The sequence below is a fragment of the Lepidochelys kempii genome, chromosome 22 (assembly GCF_965140285.1).
Source record: "Lepidochelys kempii isolate rLepKem1 chromosome 22, rLepKem1.hap1, whole genome shotgun sequence".
Classification (NCBI taxonomy): Eukaryota; Metazoa; Chordata; order Testudines; family Cheloniidae; genus Lepidochelys; species Lepidochelys kempii.
Window position 1 is genome coordinate 6,786,192 of NC_136401.1, and position 25,879 is coordinate 6,812,070.

The 25,879-nt window shown below is 39.9% G+C and overlaps 1 protein-coding gene across 4 annotated transcripts in view; it reads right to left on the reverse strand.

Annotated features, from left to right (window-relative positions):
* The window catches only part of CDON (cell adhesion associated, oncogene regulated), a 98,900-nt gene that overhangs the window by 58,075 nt on the left and 14,946 nt on the right, over window positions 1–25,879 (reverse strand). For 3 of the 4 annotated variants that reach the window (XM_073320627.2, XM_073320631.1, XM_073320633.2), the window contains exons 2-3: window positions 4,699–4,830; window positions 1,673–1,945 (exon numbers count right to left, since the gene is read on the reverse strand). In XM_073320627.2, the coding sequence (XP_073176728.1) occupies window positions 1,673–1,945; window positions 4,699–4,774 (349 nt within the window). In that variant the 5' untranslated portion in view covers window positions 4,775–4,830. Of the gene's footprint in view, window positions 1–1,672; window positions 1,946–4,698; window positions 4,831–4,937; window positions 5,228–25,879 lie in introns of those variants that run through there. The other variant, XM_073320628.2, reaches the window with a different exon arrangement.

A 25,879-nucleotide genomic window follows, 5' to 3' on the forward strand; every position in this document is an offset into this window, starting at 1 on the left:
TTGGATAAAACCTGAACAGCCATGAACCTTATCTTCCTTCAGATCCCACTTAAGACTCACCTCTGCCATGATGTCTACAGAACCCCGCCTGCTGATCATGGTTATATGCAACTATTCCTCGTCCCCTTCTTTCCTTTGCCTCCCTGCCTCATCCCCTCCCAATTAAAAACCTCCACAAACTACACTGCACATAAACCAACAAAGTAGTGTCAATTCTTCACTATATTTTTTGCTTCTAAGTTGTATCCTCTACTCGTGTGTGTGTGTTTAACCTGTAAGATCTTCAACGGCAGGCACTGTCTATCCGTACAGCGCCCAGGGGGCCAATCCCTTTGGGACGACCATAATATAAATATTTACTATTTACTACTAGCCCACCCATTAATTGCCTCCCACAAGCATGTCTGTCCCTTTTTCATACCATGTAAAGGGTCATAGGCCATTGGGATATGCTGCCTTCTATGCATGGAATGGTCTTCAAACTACTACACTCTCCTCATTTCAATCTAATTTTTGTAATGTTTTTCACCACAGCAAAAAGTATCATTCCCTCCTGAAAACTCAGGGATACCTTAAACAAGAGTCATTCATAGTCACCGCCTACCCTATTTTTTATATAAATAAAAACCCCACTGGATCACCAAACTGTGCTCATACCCCACCTGAGAAATTGCATGATTTTATCGCTAACCCCTTTCTCGCCCCACGCGGTTTGCTATCCTCACTTATTACAATTTGAACTAGTAGCTGAAAGCTTGTGCTGGTGTACAGGTGTAATTCGTAAAGTCGTGTTTGTAAAAAAAAACCTGAAACTGGCTGCCACCTTACAAATTAGATGGTAACAGATCATGTATCCCAGTGACGACTGAGGCTGGTGATATTCTAAACAAAAAGAACTCTCAAAATTCTCGGCTTCAGAGTGACATTTAAAGTTATTGTGTATGCTGATTGTGGTGTTGTGTAGGTGACTGTGTTGATTTGTGCAGGTAGCGAATAAGGGCTGAGTGCTGCCATGAGGGGTTGTGTGTGTTTGGGGTTATTGTGTATGCCATGCAGTCTCCCACATACAACCAATGAAACTGTTGCATGCAAATTGGCTGTAGAGTGAGGGTGGTAATGAATATAGTGGTCTAGGATTTGTCACCTGGCATAGATACATGCCTTACTGTAGCTGTACACCGCACAGATGTAATTTGTAAAGTGAAAATGGCTGAGAACTTAAAATTGGACAGCAACAGATGACAAAACCCAGCGATGCTTCAATCTTGTGATATTTTGAACAAAAAGAGCCTTCAACCCATCTCAGACATTTTAGGTTTTAGAGTGACACAAAGAGCGACTTTCCTGTAATCTTATTACATCATCAATTTTAAATTATACACAAGGTCTTTGGGGCAGAGGCTATCTTTCTGCATCTCTAAAGCACTAATGGGTGCTATATTAAATACATATAAAGTGATTTTAACAAGCACTGTTTTCCAATAAAGTTCTAGAGTGTTTTTCTTTGAAAACTCAAAATATTTTCAAAAAAGTTGCAATATACATTTTCTGAAAGTCAAAATGTGTCAGGTTTCTTTCATCTCTACCATGGAGGAAACAACATTTCATACAACTAGTTGATGGCCACTATGTTTGGTCATGGAGTTAGGAATAAAAGTAGAAAACAACTTACGGCCTATGGATACTATAGCAGGCCTGCTCACAATTGCACCAGCACTGTAATTGGCAATGCACTGATAGTGACCCGAATTTGAGGGGCTGAGAGAGAAGATTGTCAAAGATCCTGGCTGCACCTCCACTTGCTCCTCCCTGCTGTCCAACCTCTGTCCGTTAAACAACCAAGAAATGCGAGCTGTGGAGGGATCAGCAGAGCAATGAAGGTTTACAGGCCCACCAGGCTTCTGGATAGTAGATACGGGCTCAGAAATAAAATGAGGAATCAAATCTAAAAGGAAAGAAAAAAAGACATTAAATGGCTGAACAATACTTAGCAGTACGACATTTGAATGCTCGCTGAAATCTTTCTGTCTAGATCAGTTATACTTTGACTTGTACGGAAGAATAGACCAGATTTATTTATTAGTGTGCAAACATAAAAAGTATTTCCCTACAACTGTTCTCCAAAAACATATCTTGGCAAATGATTACCCCTAGAGTTTCGGGCCATTGTACACAGATGTGGCAAAAATTCTCTTACATCAAAGTCCTGCGTGATAGGTCCCAGCAGAGGGTGGACAGTTTCTTTCACAGCAGGAGTATGAGTATTGGCAAAATAATAAAGGGCAGGACAATGCAACATTAAACTATTTCCCAGAACCTCCAAATTCTTTGAGGAGATGGTGCGTCAGTGGTAATCTGTCAAAACGGAAATCTTTGGCGAACAGGCAATTATCTCTTTTTAAAAGATATTCATCTTGACAGATTTCCACTACTAGAGACTAACATGTCACTGGGAGGTCATTATAACAAAAGCAGATAGCCTGGAACAGGCAACAATAAACTAATTGAACCCATCTTAATATTAATGAAGGGATAAGATACATCCAAAATTATACCAGTGAGAAGAGAGTCTTCTCCAAAATAAGATTACCATGGACAGGAGAGTCTGGGTGTCCAGAAAGATTTTGTTACAATGACAGAATAAATCTAAACTTGGTGTCCTGATAAGACCACTCTCACCTTGTAAGCACATGTCCAGAAGACCACATGGCTCCTTTGCAAATCTTCTGACGGGATACAGAATGGTAATTTGAAGATGTAGCTAATTTGCCCTGTATAAAATGTACTATGACATGACTTTCAAAGTTCTAGACCTACTATGCTGTCAAAGTAGCCTCAATCAGCCTGCTATTTAGGCATATTTATCTACGAGACTGTGGAACTTATTAAATTAGGATGAAATAAAACGTTAAAGTCTATCTAAGTTATATGTAGTGTAGCTGTGTCAGTCCCAAGATATTAGAGAGACATGGTGGGTGAGGTAACATCTTTTATTGGACTAACTTCTGCTGGTGAGAGAGACACACTTTTAAGCCAAAGAAAGCTCTTCAAGTCACCTTGTCTTTCTAAAGTTTACTTAAGATTTTCACGTGCTCCAAACAATTGGACTACACCAGGTAGAGCCTGATGAAGATGGAACTGCATCATCACATTTGTAAGGCTGTGAGGAGCCAAAACAGCACTGTGAAGCTGTCTGTATCAGCTCACCATTCACATTTCAAAAAATACCTTCACCACCATAAGGGATAAAAACTTTATTTGGTAAATTAAAACTTGAGTTCTGCTCAACTTGGGTTATGCAAGTCCTTCACCAGGGCAAATTTCATGCTCATCAGACATCAGGGTTTTTCCAGCCCTACCCACTGAAACACTGCAGAAAGCAGTTGGAAACAATTTCCGCAGTTGTGCACATTCCTGCTAATAACAGAAACTGGTGCACAGAGGCAGCAAACAAAAGGCAATCCGGGCGACTTCTGTTATGTTAGAAACAGAAAGGGGCGGGGGAGAAAATCCGTGTTTGTCAAATGGAAAAAAATGGTAGTGGAAAAGCCGTTTCTAGTTTGTGAATATGTTGTAAACACAAATATTTTTTTTTAAAAAATAGATAGTGTGTGTTTCACAGCGATCTATGAAGTTTCCTGTGAATGGTTCTGCTCAATTAATATTTTCTTCTAAAATCAGTCCACTCTTCCACTAGTTACACTGATCAGTTTCAGATGCGGGATTGTTTAACGATTTTTAACTGAGCCATAAAAAACATGCACAAACAGAAAAAACCCTGGAAATTAAAGTGTGGTTCTACTCAGAAAAATCAACTCCATAAAAATGGAATCCTGGGGTTTCATAAAGATGCCAGATCTATTTTTTTCAGCTTTGATACTTTTTTGATGCTAGTGCTACAAACGTGAACTGGGATCTCAGAGAAAAGCAGTGGTCTTTCTAGTTTGTACATCAGCATCAGTAAAACTAGTGGCACTAGTTACATCTTTGTCACTCCACCGTCTTCAAATTCTGCCCTCGGCTATAATTGCGAAACCACATTGTTTTCAGTGTGGACGCACAGGGTATACTGTGGGCAAAAAGTGACCCTGAACATGGAATTTACTTAATGAGTTTTAGGATGATTGAAGAACAAGATTCATCTCACTCTCCTGCATTGCCTGGGGAGGGCTAACACTAGTAAAAGCTTTTGGCTAAATTAAGACAAGCTCACAGCACTCATGGAGGAGCTCTGCTATTAAAACCAGGCTATTTTTACATAAGACCTTTTCAGATTAGAGCCAGGCTTTAAGGCTTTAATTTGTTCTTCTACCTATGTCTTTTTGCATACTTTAAACCATCCCTAAAACAGCACTTTCCATGAGCAGGAGGTAAGACCCGAACTGTACACACAGTGCCATGACAGTTTAGTTCGAATTCTTTACATTTTTCAAAGAAAATAAGTAAACATGATACTTAATGTGAAATATTCACTCAGTCCTCCATTTTCAGAAGTGACTAGTGATTTAGGTGCTCAACTTAAACCTTACAAACAACACTTGATTTTCAGTGAGCGCTCAATACTTTCTGAAACTCAGACACCTTTAAGATGTCCCTAACTGGGTGCCCCAAAATTGAAGCACCTGTAATCCTTAGTCATTTTGAAAATATAGGCTTCCAATACCCAAGCAAGTTACCTAGGTCAAGATGAAGCCTTACCTGAACTTGCAGCGGAGAAGAGAACTGTAGCAGTGATGAAAAGCAGTGCCTGTAAGGGTCTGGGATCCGGATGCATAGCGCCAGATTACAGAAATTGAAAGAGTTCCAGACTAAGACAAGGTACTGAAAAAACTATAAACAAGAAAAAAAAAGTCTAGAGTAAATTTCAGATACTCTTTCCTTCTTTGCATACCATTGGCAGAAATGCAGTCTGACATTTGATTCAAGGAAATTCAAACCTTTAAAAACTAGAGATTTTCCATATCTAAATGTGACACTTCCCTCTTGGCCAACACACCAGAGACTGAATCATAGACCCTCAGAGCTAAGAACATGAGTGGCTACATCTTGGGTTAATTCGCCAGTGGTCTGTGGGTTATATAAGCACATGACAATACTCCAGATGAAGTAGAGACAAATCAGAAGTTTGTAGATGTTTTAAAAATTGTATCTGCCAAAGATTGAGAAATTATAGATCCAGAGGAAAAAATCATGGTTCTTGTACTGATTTATCAATCAGCCAGCATTGTTATTTTATCACAGATATGTGAGAGCACTTATGAATTCTGACATACTAGAATACTAGATACAGATACAAAATATGTATTATGCATAGAAATCCAATCTGGATTTGACTTTAATGGGATTCTTCTCAGACATAAAAGGTCTCCCTGGATGGAGCAACTTGCAGATTATGGGCCTGTGTTTATCGAGCACCAGCCATTATTTACCCACTACTTACCTCAATTTTACATTCACTGATCTAAACCTCAAAGTGCTCAGATTCTGGAATTTCAGATTTTTTGAATTTATCAAGTGCACATAAGAAGAGTCCTAATTTACCAAATATTTTGTGTCCCTTTGTGCTCTGTAAAACTCCATTCTAAATAAATGGGGGTGGGGGAGGATTAATATTTCAGACCTTACTGGCACTGAAAGGATTTTAAAAAATAATAATGGTTAGCTCTTATATAGCGTTTTTCAGAGTACATCTCAAAGAGCTTTGAGTGGAATTTGATTAAAAATCAGAATTGACCATCTTAAACTTTTCCTTCCAACCCAGAATGTCAAAACCAAAGCTCATTATTGAAGCCTTCACCTTGGAAAGAAGAGGCACTCTCAAAGCAACCAATATCCTTCACAAAGCAGAAACCGTCTGAGGAAACCCCTCGTTCCAAAATAAATTAAAGATTTAACTTCTATGTCTCCCTATATATTTTAGGCTAGAGTTTAGGCCAGAGGTCCCCAAAGTGTGGGGCCCGGCATGGAGGACCATTCAGGTGCCCGGCAGGGCCCAGTCCATCCCCCATGGGGACAGGGAGGGAGCGTCACCCAGCCTCTACCCACCCCCAGTTCTGCTCTGCTCCCACCCTAGCAGCATCCCCGGCTTCTGTCCCTAGCCTAGGCCACTGGCAAGCCCAGAAGTGGAGCCGCGCCTGGTTGCAATCCTGGCTGCCTGTGGCCCCAGCCCCAGCCTTGCCCCCCTGTCCATGTCCTCTTCCTTCCCCTGCACCTCCCCCAAGCTGCAGTCCCGCTCCTGGCCTCGGGGGCGGCGGGTGGGAGCAGGAGGGGCACAGACAGGGGTAATGGGGGGCATGACCCTCAAAAGTTTGGGGACCACTGGTTTAGGCTATTTCTAATATAAAACTTTCCTTAAGAAGGAAGTACACTGGACCCTCACTAGAACACAGGATCTGGGATCCACGCATGGTACCAGTGTAATGTGACATGTACCGTTTACCGTGAGTCTTGACAATTTAGTTAAAATACTTTACATTTTCCAACTTAAGCTTGCTAATCCGGTTACTAGGCAACGATCTTCAGAGCGTATACCCCAAAATACTGAAATCTAGCCAGAAAAATATTGTTTGTAAAAAATCTGATCAACAATCGCCAGGAATGTGACCCAAAGTTGGCTATGTTTGACATAGTAGTTATTATTATGTAACTCAGCCATTGTTCATAACAGAGAAATAAACTTAGCCGACCTACTGAAATACACAAGTGGTTTTCATTCTTTTGTTATTGCTTCACTGGAACATCATGCAGAGTATGTATCTGCTGACTTTTATAAAAGTCAAATAGCAATTTAAATATTTAATTGTCAAAAATTACCAATATCTATCTCAAATTATTTTCTTCATCACACATGTGGTCTTCTTCTACCCTCTCATCCCTCAAATCATAGATTATTGGACATTATTTACACAGGCTTATAAGATACGTCTTTTGTATTTCTCCAGATAGATAATTATGCATTCAGTTACACTATGTAGATTAAAAAAACCTCAGCACCTCTTTTCCAAGAATTTTAACACACACACACACACAGAGTGCAATTTAATTCTACAGAAGGACTTTAAATACTGTCACTAAATATTGAAGAAGCTCACAATGGAACCATAACCAGAAAAGTCGTACAGAAAGCCAAATGATTTATCCACAAAATAGTCCACACCAGATCTCAATTTTGCATTTCATAATATCAACCACACCATGAAACAATCAACCTATCCTGCTGTCAGCTGTTACATACACCGAACTCTCAGATCGTACATTTCTGACACCTGTGTCCCACCCATTAATGGAGACAAGTTCATGTTCCTTTTCAAAACCCCTAATATCTGCATATGGTATTTACACAAATTCAAAAAAGGAGAAAAAATCTGTAAACATTCATCTAAATGCCTCCCCTGATATTTAAATACACTGCTTCACAGTTACCGCATTTATTAACCTAGGCTATACAAGGAAGTATCTGTTGATAACATTCACTGCATTCTTTAAGTGCTTCATGTCAGCAATTTCCATGAAAGCATACATCTGATGTACAGGTTGGATCATGGGCTCTGCTGGTCTAATGTACACTGCTCAGAAAAGGATGAGCGCCAAAATGTGGTACAGGATACAAATGTTTCAATTTGAAAAATGGAAAGCAGCACTGTAACTTTCACATTCTCAAAGCTTGAAGCTCAAAGTAGCATGATAAAAATGCAAAAAAGTATTAGATCTTAACAGGAGTACAAGAACACTTCATGTTTCCTAGAGGCTACTTACTTATTGCTGTTTTTTCATGCATATTACATTTAAATTTAAAAAATGGTTCAAGGGGATCCTACTGAATTAAGTTAGGAAATGCACCAAATTAAGGTTTGATCGGCCTGCGAGACTGTTCAGTAGTTCTAGGTGCCTCACTCTTAAAGAGTCCAACAATTGCTAATTCCTTTAGCGAGCACTCAAGGATATTTTTGGTAACACAGATGGCAGAAAAAACTAGCTGTGTAGAAAGTGCTTGGTTTATTTGAATATTCACTTGGTTCAAGGGCAGGATAGCTACCCCACTAGCAAGCACACAGGACAAAGTAAACATTCAGAGAACTTGTTAACATGAACCACTTTTCCGAAAAGGGTGGGGGGTGGTGTTTCTTTTTGCCAAATCTTTCCTCAACTATTTATTTATAAAAAGCAATGAAACGTAAATTCTAGGTCAACTTTAACCCCAGTGCACGAGGCTACTGGGTTACACTGCAGCTGTCTTTAACCAAGGCAAAGCTCATTATCTTCAACTAAACCTTATCATATGAAATCTCTCCTTTATCCATTCTCTGATTTCCTTCTGTTTATCTTTTTTACATGTTCCTTATTGCCAGTGTCAACAGCTATTCTGCTCTTTTGATCTTTTAGTAGGCTTGAATGACAGTGCAACCAATTACAGTGTATTATGTATACAGAAAAAACTCCACAAGAATTCATGCATGTGCCTAAGTATCCTGCGACGGAAAAATACCACAAGTGTGATATAAAAAACTTTAACGAATCTGAAGTAATCAGCTGTAAAAGCAATATTAGTGTTTAGGCGCTTGTTTCAAATTCAATTTTAAGACAAGACACTGATGTTGCAAAAATTGGTATCTAAATATTGGCATCTGCTCAGCCCTTTTGTCATTTTTATACTTTGTTATCAAGGAGCACCTAAGTAAGTGGAACATTTAAGCTGAACAATGTCCGGAGAATAAAGGCTGCAGTACCATATATTAAAGCTTTCCTTTTACTGTACTTATGTCTCATAAATATCAACAAAGAAAAATGATTTTATAATGTATTAGGTTAATTACTTTCCAGCTGATGACCTATCAATGGCCTACATCAGTGGTTCTCAACCAGGAGTCCGGGGCCTCCTGGGGGCCTGCAAGCAGGTTTCAGGGGGGCCGCCAAGCAGGGCCAAGACTTGCTGGAACCCAGGGTAGAAAGCCAAAGCCCCACCTCATGGGGCTGAAGCCCAGGGCCCTGAGCCTTGCCACCTGGGGCTGAAAGTGGAGCCTGAGCAGCTTAGTTTTGCGGGGCCCCCTGTGGTATGCGGCCCCACATATTTGCCCTGCTTGCTACCCTTTATCGCCAGCCCTGGCTCTTATATGCAGAAAACTAGTTGTTCTGGCACAGATGGGCCATGGAGTTTTTATAGCCTGTGGGGGGAACAGGGGAGCTCAGAAAGAAAAAGGTGGAGAACCCCTGGCCTACATGAAATGGTCAGGGCAGCAGCACATGTATTTGCCCTCAGTGGCCATGCAAGGGCACCCACTTTCAGACTTCCCACTCCCCCATCCGTCACCTCTCTTAGCCCTGGTCTACACTATGAGTTTAGGTCGAATTTAGCAGCGTTAGATCGATTTAACCCTGCACGCGTCCACACAACAGTTTCACCTCCATTGTGCAGTTATCCTCCATCAGCTCTGCCGTTAGGGACTTCTTGGATCACACTTTGTCTGGAAATCCACTGCCCTTGACCATTCTGACATGGGTGACCCTAAGGGAGTACGTGACTCCAGGTACCATCCCTCTCAGGTACCCTGAGACACGCAAGCCTCACCTTGTAGTGGTGTAGATGACGTGCTAATAAGCTTACCAGGGCTCACCCCAATCCTAACAGGGGCTGTGGCAGAAGCAGTCCTTCAAATCCCCACCCAAGGGGATTAAACTCACCACAGCTTCAGCCCTGAACAAGTACCCAGGCTTATGAGGCCTCAGAAAAAGCCCAGTCCTTCCAACCCTGCTCTAAAGACTGGGGCCCTCTGTGGACCAGGGGTCCTGTCTGCCCGCTGGATCAGGAAGAAGACCCTGAGCTAGTTTAAAACCAGGCTATTTACCCAAATGTCCTTTCTTTGTATGTGGGCTCCTGGAGATTCCAGTAATCAGACCTTTCCAGGGGTCTGATAACGGAGGAAGTACTACTTCAGAAGATACAAACAATGCCACAACAACATGTACACAACTGCATTTTTAATGTGATGCACCCCAAAAGGTATGAACCGTAATTATAAGGTATAACTTAATTCAGTAAAGTTTATCTTCACTCCATAAAGTCTGCTCAGGATATTTGCAGTGGTATTGTAGCCTGTGTTGGACCCAAATGGTCACAAACGAACTCACCCAGAAAAAGTGATAAAATACAAAAATACTATATCACCCATGAGCAAACACTTTTCACAAAGTGATCATGCCACATCTGACCTCTCAGTCCTCGTCCTCAAAGGACACCTGCACAACAGCTTCCAAAGATGAGCCCAGAGCTTAAACTCATAACTTTGCTCGACAGTAAAAACCATGGTCTTAATAAAAACACTGGATTTATGGCTGACTACAACAATTTGTAACCCACTAACACCCCCCCCCCCCCCGTATGTCTTATGACAGGCTACTGCACCTTGAATGGTCCCTTAGAATGTGTGTTAACTGCTTATGCGAAACAATCTCTTCCACTCTGTATTTAGCTGTAACACTCTGAGTACATTTTCCAGACCTGAAGATGGACTCTGTATAGCTCAAGAGCTTGTCTTTCACCAACAGAAGTTGGTCCTATAAAATATATTACCTCCCCCAAATTTGTCTCTCTAATTAGTGGATATTGTCAGTCTGTCACAGACAGACCACCAACTAAGTTCCTGGCAGACAGGTGTCCAATTTACAACTGGCAGATTTGCTGAAAGTCTCAGAAGAGATGGTCAAGGATTTAATGAGCAGAGAGAATGAACTTCCTTTTCACCCTTAGTGGTGCTCCCTCCAGGACAGGGGTGAGGTGTACTAGAAAGAGGTGATATGGGGGAGGCCTAGACTTCCACAGTCTATGAAACACCTCTTCTCTGGATGGAAGAGTTTGTTTTCCAGTGTTTTCAGTCCAGCATCTGACCTTCCCAGCTCTAAAGTGGCTGTACTACTGGTACATCAATGAAGGAAAATGGAGAATTTCTTGGTAATGAGTAGCGTCAGAAAGAACTTTGTTAATTCTGTTCAGTGTTGAAACACTGGTATTGTTCTGAATAACAGGAGTTTACTGAACTGTGCTTAAAGTTTTGCAGCTGAGTAAGATACAGTATAAAGCTTTGAGATATACTAATGAGAAGCACTCTGATATTTAATCGAATTCATAATACTGAACAAAGAGATCATTCCAGTTACACAGCCTCACTTGTCATGAGTTGAAGGTATGAACATCCTGAGGAGCTCTCTCACCGTTCTAAAGAGACACCGTGCCAAGGAGAATTCCAGGAGGTTCAATGCCAATCATATCAGAGTTTTGGAAGCATTATCTACGTGGTGCCATCTGCTGGCAAAGGAATGGAATGCCTGAGACTGGTATAGTGCAATGCAGAGACTGCCCAGGCTCAAGAAGTGGGATCGAGACTAGAATCGGAACAAATGCAGATCCGAATACAAGGGTGAAAAGCCCAAGTAGCTTATTTGGCCTGACCTAACAGCTGCTGTACCACTTCTCATGGTCCAATACTGCTATTCATGGTACCAAAGGAACACCCACTAAATGAAGCACCATTGATATTAGCTGCATAAAAACAGGTTAGTGCTGGCAGCTGCTCTAATCCACCTACCTTGCTACAAACGTCACGCTTACAAGTATTTTACTGTTGCACCTGAATTTAAAGAGTATCCAACAAGAAAACCAGAAGTGAACTTAGGGTACGTCTTCACTACTCGCCGGATCAGCGGGTAGTGATCGATCTATCAGGGATCGATTTATCCCGTCTCATTTAGACGTGATAAATCAATCCCCAAATCAACACCTGTGCTCCACCTCAGCAGGAGGAGTAAGCGGAGTCGACGGGGGAGCTGCTGCGGTCGACTCGCCGCTGTGAGGACGGCCAGGTAAGTCAAACTAAGATACTTCGGCTTCAGCTACATGAATAGTGTAGCTGAAGTTGAGTATCTTAGTTCAAAACCCTTCCCTCCCCCCGAGCACAGCCCAGGCCTAAGACAGTGAATATTCCTCTTCAATGCAAAGAAGTATCTTATAATAGGATCTGAATGGGCTTGAGGCTAATGTGGAATTTCTTCCAGGTTTTATTGCCTTTTCAGCCAAGAAGAGAAAAAAGTCACTTTTGCGGCACAAATGACACGCCAAGTAATTTTGGGCAAATTTTTGTTGTAAATTCTGCTGACCGGCCTGCTGTCTTTCTGTCTTGCTCCTTTACATGAATTATTTCAGATAGTAATTTAACTTTGAAATTGAAGCCAAAGCTGTTTTCTAGTCTTGGCCAGTGAGCAAAGTTTAACCCAGCAATGGTGACGAATTCTCAGCACTGGTGTGCAGCCTCAGAAGACAGGATTTAGGCTCTTTTAAGTGCATATAAGTAGTTATGAGGTATTTCATGAGTCCCATGGGAATCTTTCAAGCTTTCCAAGGGTAACAAACATTCCTTCAGATAGGATTAAACATCTTTCCCCCCCATTAGGTAGTTAAGGCCTTATTATCCTACTTCTAAACAGAATAACAGTGTACCTGATGGTAACAGCCTGCTGTTCTAAAACATCCTTTTTTTTAATCCTCTCCTCCCTGTCCTTGTTGGCCTCATCCACTCTTACGTCTTGTCTTTCAGACTGTAAAGCTCTTTGGGGCAGGGACTGTCATTTGTACTGTAACTAGCACAAAGTCCCAAACCATTGAGGATTTAAATTAATATAAACATTAAATAATAGACAGCTTCCGCTGCTTAGCCATTGTATACACAAGTACTTCCCCATTTAAGTGCTGCTTTGTACCTACCCTTCCAGCTGTGCTGAGAGAGCAGGAAAAAGGAAAGTATATTCACTATGAAGAAGTTCCTATTTTCTTTTCCAAAGTTATCAAGGGTCCATCTTGCCCAGTATATTCTCTTCTGACAGTGGCCAGTGCCAGATGCTTCAGAGGGAGTGAATAGAATAGGGCAGTTTATCAAGCGATCCATCCCCTGTCATCCAGCCCCATCTTCTCATGGTCAGACATTTAGGGACACCCACAGTATAGGGTTACATCACTTCACTTCCCCTCTGAGAGTTAAGAAGTTAAAGCTCTCCTGATTACTCATCCCATCTCTAAAAATTGACAAATAGCCTTTTCTGTAAAGATAACGGTGCCCTGTGTTGTCCTATGGCCAAAGGAAAGCCTCGATCTTTGGGGACATTACTCAGCTGTGCTAAAGGGAGAAAAAATGACAGCAGAAACTATTTTCTCTATGAATACATTGGCTTTGAGATTCCAGGGATTTCACATCTTTGCCAACAAAGGCATTTCACATTCTGAAAAATGTTTAGTTCAGTATGTTACCATATCATAAATATTTTATATGCTCTGACACCGAAGCATGTCAAGTACTGTGTTTTTCCTAGACCACACATAAGTTTCAGTATTTTTTTAAAGACTTTTTAATTTTAATTTGTTCTCTACAGTCTTCACTGTAGCAATGCAGTAAACTGAAGATTTCAAAGAGAAACTGAATTTAAGATCTTAAAATAAAGCAAATAAAATCTCCAGAATTAACTAACATACCATGGTAAAAGGGAACACTAGCTAAGTTGGATCATTAAAGTTCACACCACGACACCTTTAAAAAAAAAAAAAAAAAAGGTACCGAAGCCTATAGTTTTCCAAAAGAAAGTAATCAGACATTCCTTTAACTTTTGACTCCTCAGTCATCACCAAAGCCTTTGATCATTGACTGTCTTCATGCGGTCCTCCTGGGATCTGGCAAAAATGCGCATAGCAGCGGGCAGACATACTTTGCTAGTTTTTGTTTGTTTCTTGGGAGGGAGCACTGAAAAGCCCAGTAGCAACTGGCATACTGCCCATCAGTTTTAACTACTGGGCCCTGGTGTTTATTCTTGGTTCTTTTGGTAGTTATGAAATCTCGTGAAGCAGTCATGTGCAATTGACACTGATGCAGTCTCACACATACCACATAACTCATACCTTCACTACGGAAGCATACAGTATACGTCTGTAAAAACAGCACTGCTGTGCATTAAGAACACAGTTGATAGGTATAGCGCCGATAGAAAGGTCTGAGATTGTTTAAAGGGAAATGTAATCTTATTTAAGCAACATATTTATGAATGCTTAATCGTTCAAAAATTCACACCAACTTCTAACAAGACAACGTAGCACCTACAGTGTTCATAACCCTCCCCCCCTTCGTCCTTCAGGGTCTCAATCGAGTCAGCCATGCATGCAAACTGATCCTGTCGCCAGCAAAAGCATTTCCTTTCACTGTGGTCAGCCAAAAGCAGAGGAAGAAAATGGAAGTGACTTGGAGTTATGGCACCAAAAAGGCCAGACGAGCAAGGAAATAATCAACTCCACATGAGCCACTTCTAGCCCATCACAATGAAAAGGGCCCACGACTAACCCCAGGAAAGGTCATCAGGACCATGGGGGTCACAAGCAGAAAAAGGCAATAGTGTGGCTGCCAGCTGCAATAAGAATCAATGTGTTCCTAATTACACTCAGAAGAGGGGCTTGAGCTCAAAGGAGAAGTTTTGCTGTAGTCACAACTTGCATAAAAAATTAAAGGGCTCCTGTTCTACTCCCTTCAAAACAGGCACCACAACTACCATTTCTGTGTGAGGTTAGATTACAAGAAACCAGACGGAGTAGGTGAGAAATCATGCATCTACATACATGTGGAGCGAGGGCTTTGTGTATGTGTTTTAAAGAAATATAAACATTTGTATTAGAATTATGCAGTTCTGAAAAACAGGATTTTGAGATTACGCATAATAAAACCACGTCAAGGGTCTGGGTTTTTATTTTGTCCGTGTGTGTGTATTTTTGTTTGTTTTGGAAGTCAAACTCAGCCCAACAGTCTTGCAGATCCAACATTTGTTCTAGTTAGATTTTCAAGGGTGGCTTTATGAAAGATCACATGTAACCCTCCCAACCAAGAATGAAAGCAGTAAACAGACCTGAGAATCAACTGAAAATAGTTTTTTCAGTAATCTTGCCTGGTAGACAACCTCACTATAACACAGATAAGTGAAAAATTATTTCAATTTATAAGTCATTTCATTCTGAAAGAATGTGTTCATATCTGAAACTAATATATATATTCCAACACTTTTCTAAACAAAACAAAAAAAAGGGGGGGGGGAATAAAAGCAGCAAGCAGTTAAGGCATTAAATCCCTAAGACATCCCAAGTTCTCCTTCTTGACCTTAACTAATTCTCTTCCCCCCAACTATTCCCTTATCCAAAAAAAATACTGAGCCATAACTCAAACCAGGTTTTTTTTATTAGGTTTGTGTTTTCATTATTAATATAGGGATGATCTGACTTTCATAAACATCGTATGTAGGTCTGCACATGGTTTTGTATCGGTGTGTATAAGTGAGGGATAACGTCAGTTTGCAAATGGTGGCAGCCAGATACATTTTTCTGGAAAGTTTAGGAAGATTCTTGTGAACGGGCAACATGTTGCTAGTGATTGTTCTAAATTTGGTAGCAATTTTTGTGTAGAACAAAACTCTCCGGTGTTTGTATTGGTTCATTTATATAGACAGATATAGATATATACAAATTGGTTACAATCGTATATTTGCCTGGGACAAAAGAGTAGATATAATGACTGCACATGGTAGATGAAGTTGAGAAAGCCAAATAAGTTATATATGTGAGATGAACGACTCTTGACAGTTACATTTGGAGACCTATCTGTTAGCCAGCTTTTAATCCACTTGATGTGTGCCATGTTAAGTTTATCTCTCTTTAGTTTTCTAATCAAAATGTCATGCGGGTACCAAGTCAAATGCCTTACAGAAGTTTAAGTATATTACATCAACACTATTATCTTTCAGAGTAGCAGCTGCGTTCGTCTGTATCTGCAAAAAGAACAGGAGTACTTGTGGCACCTTAGAGACCAACAAATTTATTAGAGCATAAGCTTTCGTGGGCTACAGCCCACTTCACTGGATGCATATTACAACCTTTCATATCTAGTACCTTTATCAACCAAATTTAATCTCATTTAAAAAAAAATATCAGGTTAGTTTGACACCTGTTTTCCAAAAACATATTTTATTTGCATTAATTATATTACCCTCCTTTAATTCTTTATTGAGCAATCCCACAGGAACTGCTCCATTATCTTGCCTGAAATTGATGTCAGAGTGACAGGTCTATAATTACCCAGGTCACCCTGTGACGTTATCTGATTAGAGTATGACGATGCAAAATCATTGTTGCTACCACTGTTCTATAATTGCAACAAATCTTATACAAAGTGTGATGCATGGCCAAAAGGGGTTAAGCATCCTGCAGGATAAATGACCAGAGTCAACCATTAGAGACATGTTAGAAAAGTATATAATGGTAATTAGGATCATTCAATGGTAGATAGGCTAGAACTTCAAAATGCAAACCTATAGTGTGTACTCATATCTTGTTAAATGTTAGCTATACAAACAGACAGTTCCTGTCTGTCACTATAGCTGTTGATTCAAAGGTCAAAAGGGAATATTAACAGATAGATGAATCTTGGGTGAAATAATGTCATTGTCTATGTATCTCTTTAAAGTTTGTGATAGACTGCCTAATGGGTAAATTGCCCTATGTTAATTTGTGCAGCTAATTACCAGCAATGCTTAGGAAACAGACCTACCTCAAAGTCACCCTGATTGCCTATTGTTCCCCTAAGGACTCCGACCTGTCAAAGAAGGCCTGGTACTGTTTAAAAGACCCGTGGGTCCTGATCCTTTTTATCTCAGATCTGCTTGATGCTTCATGCAGGGGAAGCTTAAGCCAAAAGGCGGAGATCTCCAGTCCCAATCTGGAATCACCCCAAATATAAACATTGGACTATAACCTATAAACTAATTCTGAAAGAACTCTTTGCAACTACAAAGCTCACCATCTCTGCTATGAATCTGAATCTCGATAATTATACTCATGTCTGTATGTATACTGATCTTTTAACCAATTCTTTCTTTTCTTTTTAAATAAATTTTTAGTTTAGTTAATAAGGATTGGCTGTAAGCATGTATTTGGGTAAGATCTGGAATATTCATTAACCTGGGAGGTAATATGTCCAATCCTTTGGGACTGTTATAACTTTTTTATATGATGAATAAGATTTTCAGTAATCCTCATCATATTTAACTTGAGTATCTGGGTGGAGGCCGAAGGCTGGGTTGCTTTAAGGAACTGTGTTGTTGGTTTCTGGTTAACCAGTAAGGTATTATAGAAGCTGTTTTATGCTGGTTTGATAAATCTAAGTATTACAATATCTACCAGTTTTGCAGATTGTCTGCCCCATTCTTTGCAGTTCACCCTAATTGAGTGACCTCAGTTGGCTCCCCTGGAGCCCCGGTTTACCCCACACACCCCATTTACTCTTTTTAAATATTGTCACATCATCAGCTTTCTTCCAGTCTTCTGGAGCTTCCCCAATGTTCAACTCATACTGAAAAGCAATATTATTGGTCCAGCAACCTCCTCCGCCAGCTCTTTTAAAACTCTTAGATGCAAGTTATCTGGACCGGCTGATTTAAAAATATCTGCTGTTTAACATCCTCTAGAGAGGTTAGTGGAATGGAAAGAGTGTTATATATTACTACATCATGTTTTTCCCCCCCCAAACAGAAATATTTATTGAACACTTCTGTCTTTTTTGTATCATTGATAATTCTACCATTTCCATCTAGTAATCAGTATATCAATTCTAAGGACTGCGTTTCGGACTTTAAACTGCGAACATTAAGTTAGAATGTTTACTGACGGCAGCTTCAAAAAAATCAATGGCATAAATGCCAATTCAGTTCTCTCTCACCTCTTCTAGTGAATTCACATACATGCTATGGGCTGATGTTTATACTCTATTTCAGATTAAATAATAAAGCGTCTGCAATAAACTGAGAACAATTTTTATTTCCTCAAGAATACTTCAGGTCACGATTTTTGGCTTCTTCCCTACATCTCTTCTCCCTCCCCTATAATCTTTACCTTCTTCCCTTAAATATCCCCTCCTTACAAAACCTCCCTCCCACCCTAAAAAACCCACAAAAAGTTGTGGAACAGGACATTTGCAAACCAGCACATAGTTCGCAATATTTGCATGTTACTTTCCCCTGCCCTTTGGGGCAGGACTACCTCCCACTATGCTTGTACAGTCACTAGCAAAATGGTCCCCTGATCTCTGTTGTGGCCTCTAGGCCGTAATGTAATACAAAAAGTAATGTTCTTCTTTGGGCACACCTTCAAATAGATCATCTTGTGCTTGTCATATTTGTCAATAAAGCCCATCATATTTGTTACTAAAGCTGTAACCCTAACTAAACAACTCCTAGACTCAGATTCCAAAACCAGAAGAGACCATAGTGATCATCTAGTCTAACTTCCTGTGTAACACAGACCAGAGAATTCCCCTAAATAACTCCTTTTGAACTACAGCATATCTTTTGAAAAAAACAACAACTCCCATTTAGTCCTGCTCTGAGAAATGATAATGTTGAATCTCTGAGACTCTGATAATTTTTGTGGGAACTAATGAGAAACCAAATTAATGCATTTCCTAGAAAGTGAAGCTGTAATGAAGAAAGCTTCTATTAAAATTTAAAAGTCCCCTCACAGTTTTGTTATTAATCTAGCTGTCCAGTGAAAGTCCTCTCTATTGAAGATTAAGGTGTAGATGTTAAAAAAAAAAAAAAGTTTCATTTCCATATGAAAGATTTGAAAAATCCAAATGACAAAGATTTTTACATTTCTTTGTTTACAAAAGTCATTACTGAACATCTGGAAGCATAAGGATAGTCTACTCAACGGGATGAAATGCAACAGGCCACAAGGCACACCTCCTTTCTCTTTCCCATCCCCTCTCATCCCCAAGCATACTGCCTTCTGACAGGTGGTGCTGTTTGTGGACCAGTGCTTGGGTCCAAAGACTTGTCTACTTCTGGCTGAACTATGCATCCCCCTCCCACCCCCCACCAATGCTGCCACCAACAACAAATATATCAATTTATGTTGCCCTGTCACACTCATCAAAATCAACTATAGGCCAATACCCCACCACAATAAGTTAATAATGGACAATACTCCCACCAAAATCAGCTTATACTAACTCATACACAGAGGACTCTGCTGGGATGGCAGGAGAGTGTCTAAAACCAGAACCCTCTTCCGGGGGCCCCTGTATCCCCCAAACACAGCTACTCTAACAAGAGGAAGTGGAAGAGGCTACCACAGCAGTGGGGGGGTGGTACTTGAGCTTGATTCTGCAGGGAATGGCATTTGCCCAGAGAACATTTGATTAAAGCTAACGTTTCTTTAGTAAAACCACAGATGGCAGCAAGTTGTTCCTTCATTCAATTTCCATTTGACAAGAGGATGCAGGATTTAATTTTTGCAATTATAAGCAGAGGATAACTTTTACAATGGTGCTAAGGAGGTGGAAAGGGATGAATACTCAAACTAACAATTTAGAAACAGAAATAGCACTTGACATTTAGAATACACAACTGTCACATCATGTATTGATTGCACCCTGGAATATGAGACTCTCTGCTACTCTAAGATTAGTAAAGAGAAAATAAATATCCTCCACCACACTTTCTTATGCTTTTACCAGTGGATAAACTCCCACCCCACCTAAATTTGTATTTGTTATGTTACAAAAAACTTTGTGGATTATCTTCACCTCTCATGAAAAGGATGCAGCCTTTTTTATCCAATTCAGACTATGCCACACTGACTCACCGCTTGTCACGTTAGACTCGGATTACTTAAACTCTACATGGGGCTAGACATGAAACCACTAGAAACTGAAGTTGGCACAAAATGTGACTGTGAAGTTGCATACTGTCAGCATTGGCTACCAGTTGGCTTGATTAGAACTTAAGGTGGTGTTTTTGACCAAAGAAGAGCTACGTAACATGAGAAACCCCATACCATTGCTGACCATGGCAGCACTTAAACTTGGTTTAAGCCGGAGAGAGCTTCCAAAGGGCTGCTCAACTTCAGAATTCGCTCCTCAACTTACTCCAATAGAGCCTGAATCTCTTGGCCTTCAGAGCACACTGCAAGAGTCATCTGTTTAGTCGGTTTATTGTATTAATGTTTATGGACAGAATTTGTTATGAGGCAAAAACTGACTGGGCAATTTTCTTATACCGTACAATGTTGTATGAGCATTTAATCAATGTCAAGAAATCTAGAGTTACAAAGAGGTGCTCTTTTGTCTGATGAAATTAATGATGTTTTGGGGCCTGGTTCCCTGAGACCGTATCTTTCCCCAGGACACTCATTTCCAATTGCTTATCAGACATCCCTTAAATTTCACATTTAGGCATGAAGCTTCTCACGCTGAGTGTCAGCTCATAGGTGAGTTCGGTTATAAAGTCTGAATCAAAGCCATTCATCTGTTTGAGTTATACCGTTGGAGGGCAGCAGGATTTTTTCAGCTGTTAAAGTTATTCAGATGTTTATTTTGCACTCTGATAACTCAAAAACATCTTTGTTTCAACTTCAAATTTGGCACACATATGGTCTTGATTGAAAAATGCATGCTTGGCCTTGTCTGAAGAAACTGGTTCTGAAACAGAGTTATGAACATTTAACAGTCTGTGCATGTGCAGGATATTGCTTTCCTTCTTCCTGATGTGAACACACACCAACATGGGCTCATAGTTCAGTCAAACTTAATGACGTTACAATGGGGCAAGGTCTGAGCTTACACCTAGAGAGGCCTTTCTATCACTCAGTAAACGCCACAGAGCAGAACAACACCGAAATGTAACACATTAAGGAGACCACAGATTTTTGTATTTCAGATGCATCTGTGCAGTATTACATGTTGGGTAATCAAAGACGCAACTGCCATTCACTCACATAACAGGCAGAATTAAGTTGTGAGACCCACGCTGCTGGAATTTCCTCTGGACTCTTACTAACATATTAATCTTACCACTCTGAAGAATTCTACATTATCCAAAGTTAGATAAGTTATCTCTGAGCCTGTAACTGAAAGAATATATTCCTCTACTGACCCATGCATATGCCCTCCTGCCTAGAAGCATTCACACTAGATTTCTACATTCAAGTAGCTACTCTAGAATATCAGCATTATATATGGAAAGTATAAAATCCAAGAAATTACAAGAGCACCACAGGATTTTTCATAAGTAACATGCAATATGCACAACTTAGGCTAGTTTTGATTGCAACTGTGACACCAAGTCCCCTTGTGCCCTGCTAAAGCAGCATATGTGGTTCACAGCATCATGAACTGATCTCAGATTTCCCAACTTTCCAGCCTCAAGAGAAAGTTGGGGATTAACCACTAGTGTTAACGTACAGTATTTCTGGGTCGCAAGTATTTCTTAAATCCCTGAACTAAGCCTATTTATTTAAATGTGGTTTATAAAACAGAAATGTGCAAAAAAAATGACTTATTCAGACCACAATGGTTCTGATGAAGCCATCAGACTAAGCAGACTACAGACTAATGGCTCCATCAGAATAATTGTAGAGTGAGTAAATTCAAAGTTCTAGCTCTTTGCTTTCCCTTCTTCAGACTCTTGCATAATGTTGATCTCACGTGCCTGTCCGTTAATATAACCTTAAGGGTTCTCCATTCTTGCTTTTGTACCTATAATGCTGGCCCTAGGCTTGGGGCAGACTTCTTGCCTGCCGCCCCTTCTCTTAATCACTCCTTCAAATATTATTTCTAGGAATGCTTTCGTTTCCACATCAGCAATCTCCTCCCCTTCCCATTCTTGGGCTACTGACCAGACCCTTACATTGGCACCTCTTTGGAGCTGGAGTCATATCCATCTGCAAAGCATCGTACATTTATGAGGACGTATTTAATAATACATAGTCTCCCAAGCGCCCCAAACTATTGCAATTTTGAGGTGAACTTAGTTTAATTTCATGCTAGTAACACACAAAGTTCTCAATTGACACAAGAAGATCCAGACAAGAGCAATAATACTTATTTTCACAGCTCAGCTAGATACTCCAAAGTAGCTAACACACACAAACTTAACTATGCAGACTAAATACACACACTGTATGGTAAACTTTTCAAACCTACCTGTAAGTATAGTGTTTTCAATGCAACGTACCTATTTAACACACCAAGATGGTTCACACTTGTTTATAACTTGGCAGATCACTTACCTGGACTAACGAAGTAAGGAAAAAGATTTGAATGATCGGTTTGCTGTAAGTATCAGGAAAAATGTTAAGAATAGACCCTCAGCCAATGGAACTATGCTAACTTATATTAGCTGAGGATCTGGCTCCACCAGTTTCACTTTCTGCACTTGGAAGCCATCTTCCTCAAGTTTGAATTTAATGAAAAAAATACACCCCTCTGTGGCTGAACCCGCTACAAAAGAGCTATTAAAGAAAGAAATTCAGTTAATTCGCAAAGACTTCAGAAAGTAATCCCACACTTCCACTGGCATCCTCCAACAACTCCTGCAGTTCTGTAAAATGTAGGCAAAAGGTGTTTTAAACCAGTTTATCATCAAGTCTGATTCATTCTGTTGCAACTTGTAGTGATCCATTCTACCTGTGATCCCTTAAAGGGAAGTACAACTAGTCTATTAAATCTATACCTGCAGCCAGAATTTACAGCAACCCAATCTATTGCTGTCTTACATCGTGGGCAATTAGGAACATGTAAACTCATGGCTGCAGGGTATGGGAGGCTCCCTTGAACCAGAGAGCAAAGCTTGTGTGCTGTAGTCTATATAGGATTTCAGTTTACACACAATAGCAGTGGATTCCACAAGCTGACTAAATGCTATATCAAAAAAGGAACATCTGATCAGTTTTGACGACTCCCTTCATAATTCTGAACACGTCAATCAACTCTCCTTAGCGGGCTAAACAATCTTCCTTTTTTTAATTTCTTGGCACATGCACTGGGTCTTGGTGTGTCTTTAACATTTTCAACCTAATTCTAGATGAGGCAACCAAAACTGAACACCGTGTTCCAGATGGAGCCATACCTTTGTACAAAAGCATATGTTCTCTTTGTAATGCATTAACTAGAAAATTATTAAAGATGAACACTTAGAAAACTAAGATTAAATCCCAAAGGCAGTTAAGATAGCACGTAGTTAGAGATTTTGCTGGGCTCTTTCTGGTCCTAGAAAACTTAATAGCACTGGTCACCAAAAGTGCCATCTTCCATTGTCTGCCCTCTCAGACAATCACCTGGTCACAGCAGTCCACACGCTGGTCTCCTTGCTCATCTATTGTAATTTGTAAGGCCAATATATTGTCCTTCTGCAAATCCATCCTCAAGACCTACTTCTGCTGTCATATTGGCAAGAAGTCAGCTAACCAATGATGGCCAGGAGGAGTGGCAGTTGGGAACAGCAGATTTTACTGACTTTTATAACGTTCCAATGATTACCATCAAGCTGTACAACAGGTAACTGTGATTTTGTTCTCGTTACTCTCATTCTTCCCATTCCCTCCTGTGCCTGGTTTCAAAATCAGATTCTAAGCATTTTGGTAAAGGGACTATTTCCTTGTACAACACCTAATTCAATGGGCCCCAATCCTGACTGTGACAGAAATATTAAACTCACTCTACTAGGGCCTAGATAAGAGTCATAAGAAAAATAAAGGTAATTCATAACAGCCACCCAGCCAAGAGTGCAGAACTGATCCGTAAAGCCCTCAATAGAATAGATGCACTATCTCTCAGACTAAATTTCCTTGCATGACTCACATGAGCCATGAAACTTGTCACGACCTACAAAACAAGTTCAAACACAACCACAACATGACCAAGCTACCTGATTGAAAAGTGTACCTCTTTTATCCATACAGACATGGACAATGTTTAACAGAGTCCAGGTATAGAACTAGAGAGAACCAAAACAAGAACAGCAGGCCCATGGGGCTGAAAGACCCTTTCCCAAAGCAGACTGGGATAAATCTCATCTGCACCATCTTCAGGTTGCACTACACACTTACTTATTTGCCACTGCGTTGCCCGAAGTACCAGAGCAGAAGAAAATTTAGTAACATACTAAAGGCAGAATGAAATCAAGAGCAAGATATATTAACTGTCCCTCCACACACTTCTCACTGTTTCTATGATTTATGCACAGGTCTTCTCCTACAATGCTATGTGCTTTAGAAATGCTTACACAAACCATTGAAATGTGTTAAAAGAGTCCTCAGTTGAAGGTTACATTTTGTTGCAAGAGAGCTCTTTAAATATTGTCAGAACATGATCACACAATAGGGTAAAGGGTCCAAAGACCCTTCACATCATTTAAGCTCCACTTAATCATTTAATACAGGGCTCAAATGGCACAGAGGGCCTTACACAGGCCCTCTACTGGGGGTGAATTCCATCCTACATGCATATCAATCAGCTACTGTGAATAACAAGATTAAGTAGCATCACTATTCTGGTCTGTGTTTAAACTTGCCAATCAAAGACAGTGAATGTTCACTTTTGTTAGTGTTTATTTTCACTTTTAAAGAAAGCTTACAGACAAGGCTCAGTCAGTCACACAGAGGTGCCTGACCTGATATTAGTGTTGTCCACCCTAATTGAACACTTCCCCAAACCCAGATAAGCAATATTTGCTTTCTGCAATGTGAAAAGGAGTACTTGTGGCACCTTAGAGACTAACAAATTTATTTGAGCATAAGCTTTCGGATCCGACGAAGTGAGCTGTAGCTCACGAAAGCTTATGCTCAAATAAATTTGTTAGTCTCTAAGGTGCCACAAGTACTCCTTTTCTTTTTGCAAATACAGACTATCACGGCTGCTACTCTGAAACCTGTCCTTCTGCAATGTATACATCTCTAGAGTAAAAATGAACTCTAGAGTAAAAATACCTCTGTCTGGGAGAAGAACTCTGCCTGTTATAGTTTTCTGCAACCCATCTTGTTGAGTAGTAGGGGCCCTAAATTGTACATTTACACATTAGTTCCCTATCTCAGACTTTTTAAGCAAAGTATAAACCTGAAAACTTTCAAAAAGCTGAACTTATTTCACTTATTAGAGTTGTTTCCATAGCAATTTTAGGATTTTGTACTATTGTGTATGCTTTTAATATAAACAATGACAAATTACTTTTAGTTTGGAATTTCAAATGCAGATACATTGTTTATGTTTATTAAGTAAACTTATTTCACACTATTTCCTTCTGACACACCCAGCTTAAACTGTAATGATAAATGTACAAGATAGGATACAAGGTAACTTCAAAGAACAGAAAATAAATCCAAAACCTGTTCGCTTTTTTTAAAATTACAAATCAGATGTCCTGAATTTAGAAAGTTAATATCAAAACCTTCCAGTACTTGCAAAATTCATTGATTCAGCTCCTTCAATCCAAGTTTGTCTTTATAACAGTGATACTCAGACTGTGGCTTGGGAGCCAAAAGTGGCTCTTTAATGTGTCTCCTGCGGCTCTTTGAAGCAAGATATTAAAACAGTGTGATTTAATTATTAACCAATCTAAGTTAACCACCAATCAGGATGCTTTTACTATATTATTAACCAATTGCAGAATACTTGGTCAATTATTTTGTTTTGAGATGAGAGAGAGAGAATGAATTCACACTACTGTGGCTCTTTTGGGTAATGCTGGTCCCTAATTTGCTCCTGAACCACTGAGGTCTGAATATCACTGGTTTATAATGCTAAAGAAGTTCAAAGACACTTAACTCTGGGCACTAGACACAGCCGAGTCAAGTAAACGCTACCATCAGATGGTCCCAAAAATCCTCTCTTATTAATTTTGAATGTATAGCAAATAGAAAGTGCAACACAATGTTAGCCTCAGATTGCATCACTTTGTAAATCCAAATTTAGAAAGATTTAATTAAGCATAAAACTGCAATATATTAATAGTGAGTTTTAGAGTTTCACTCCATTCATTA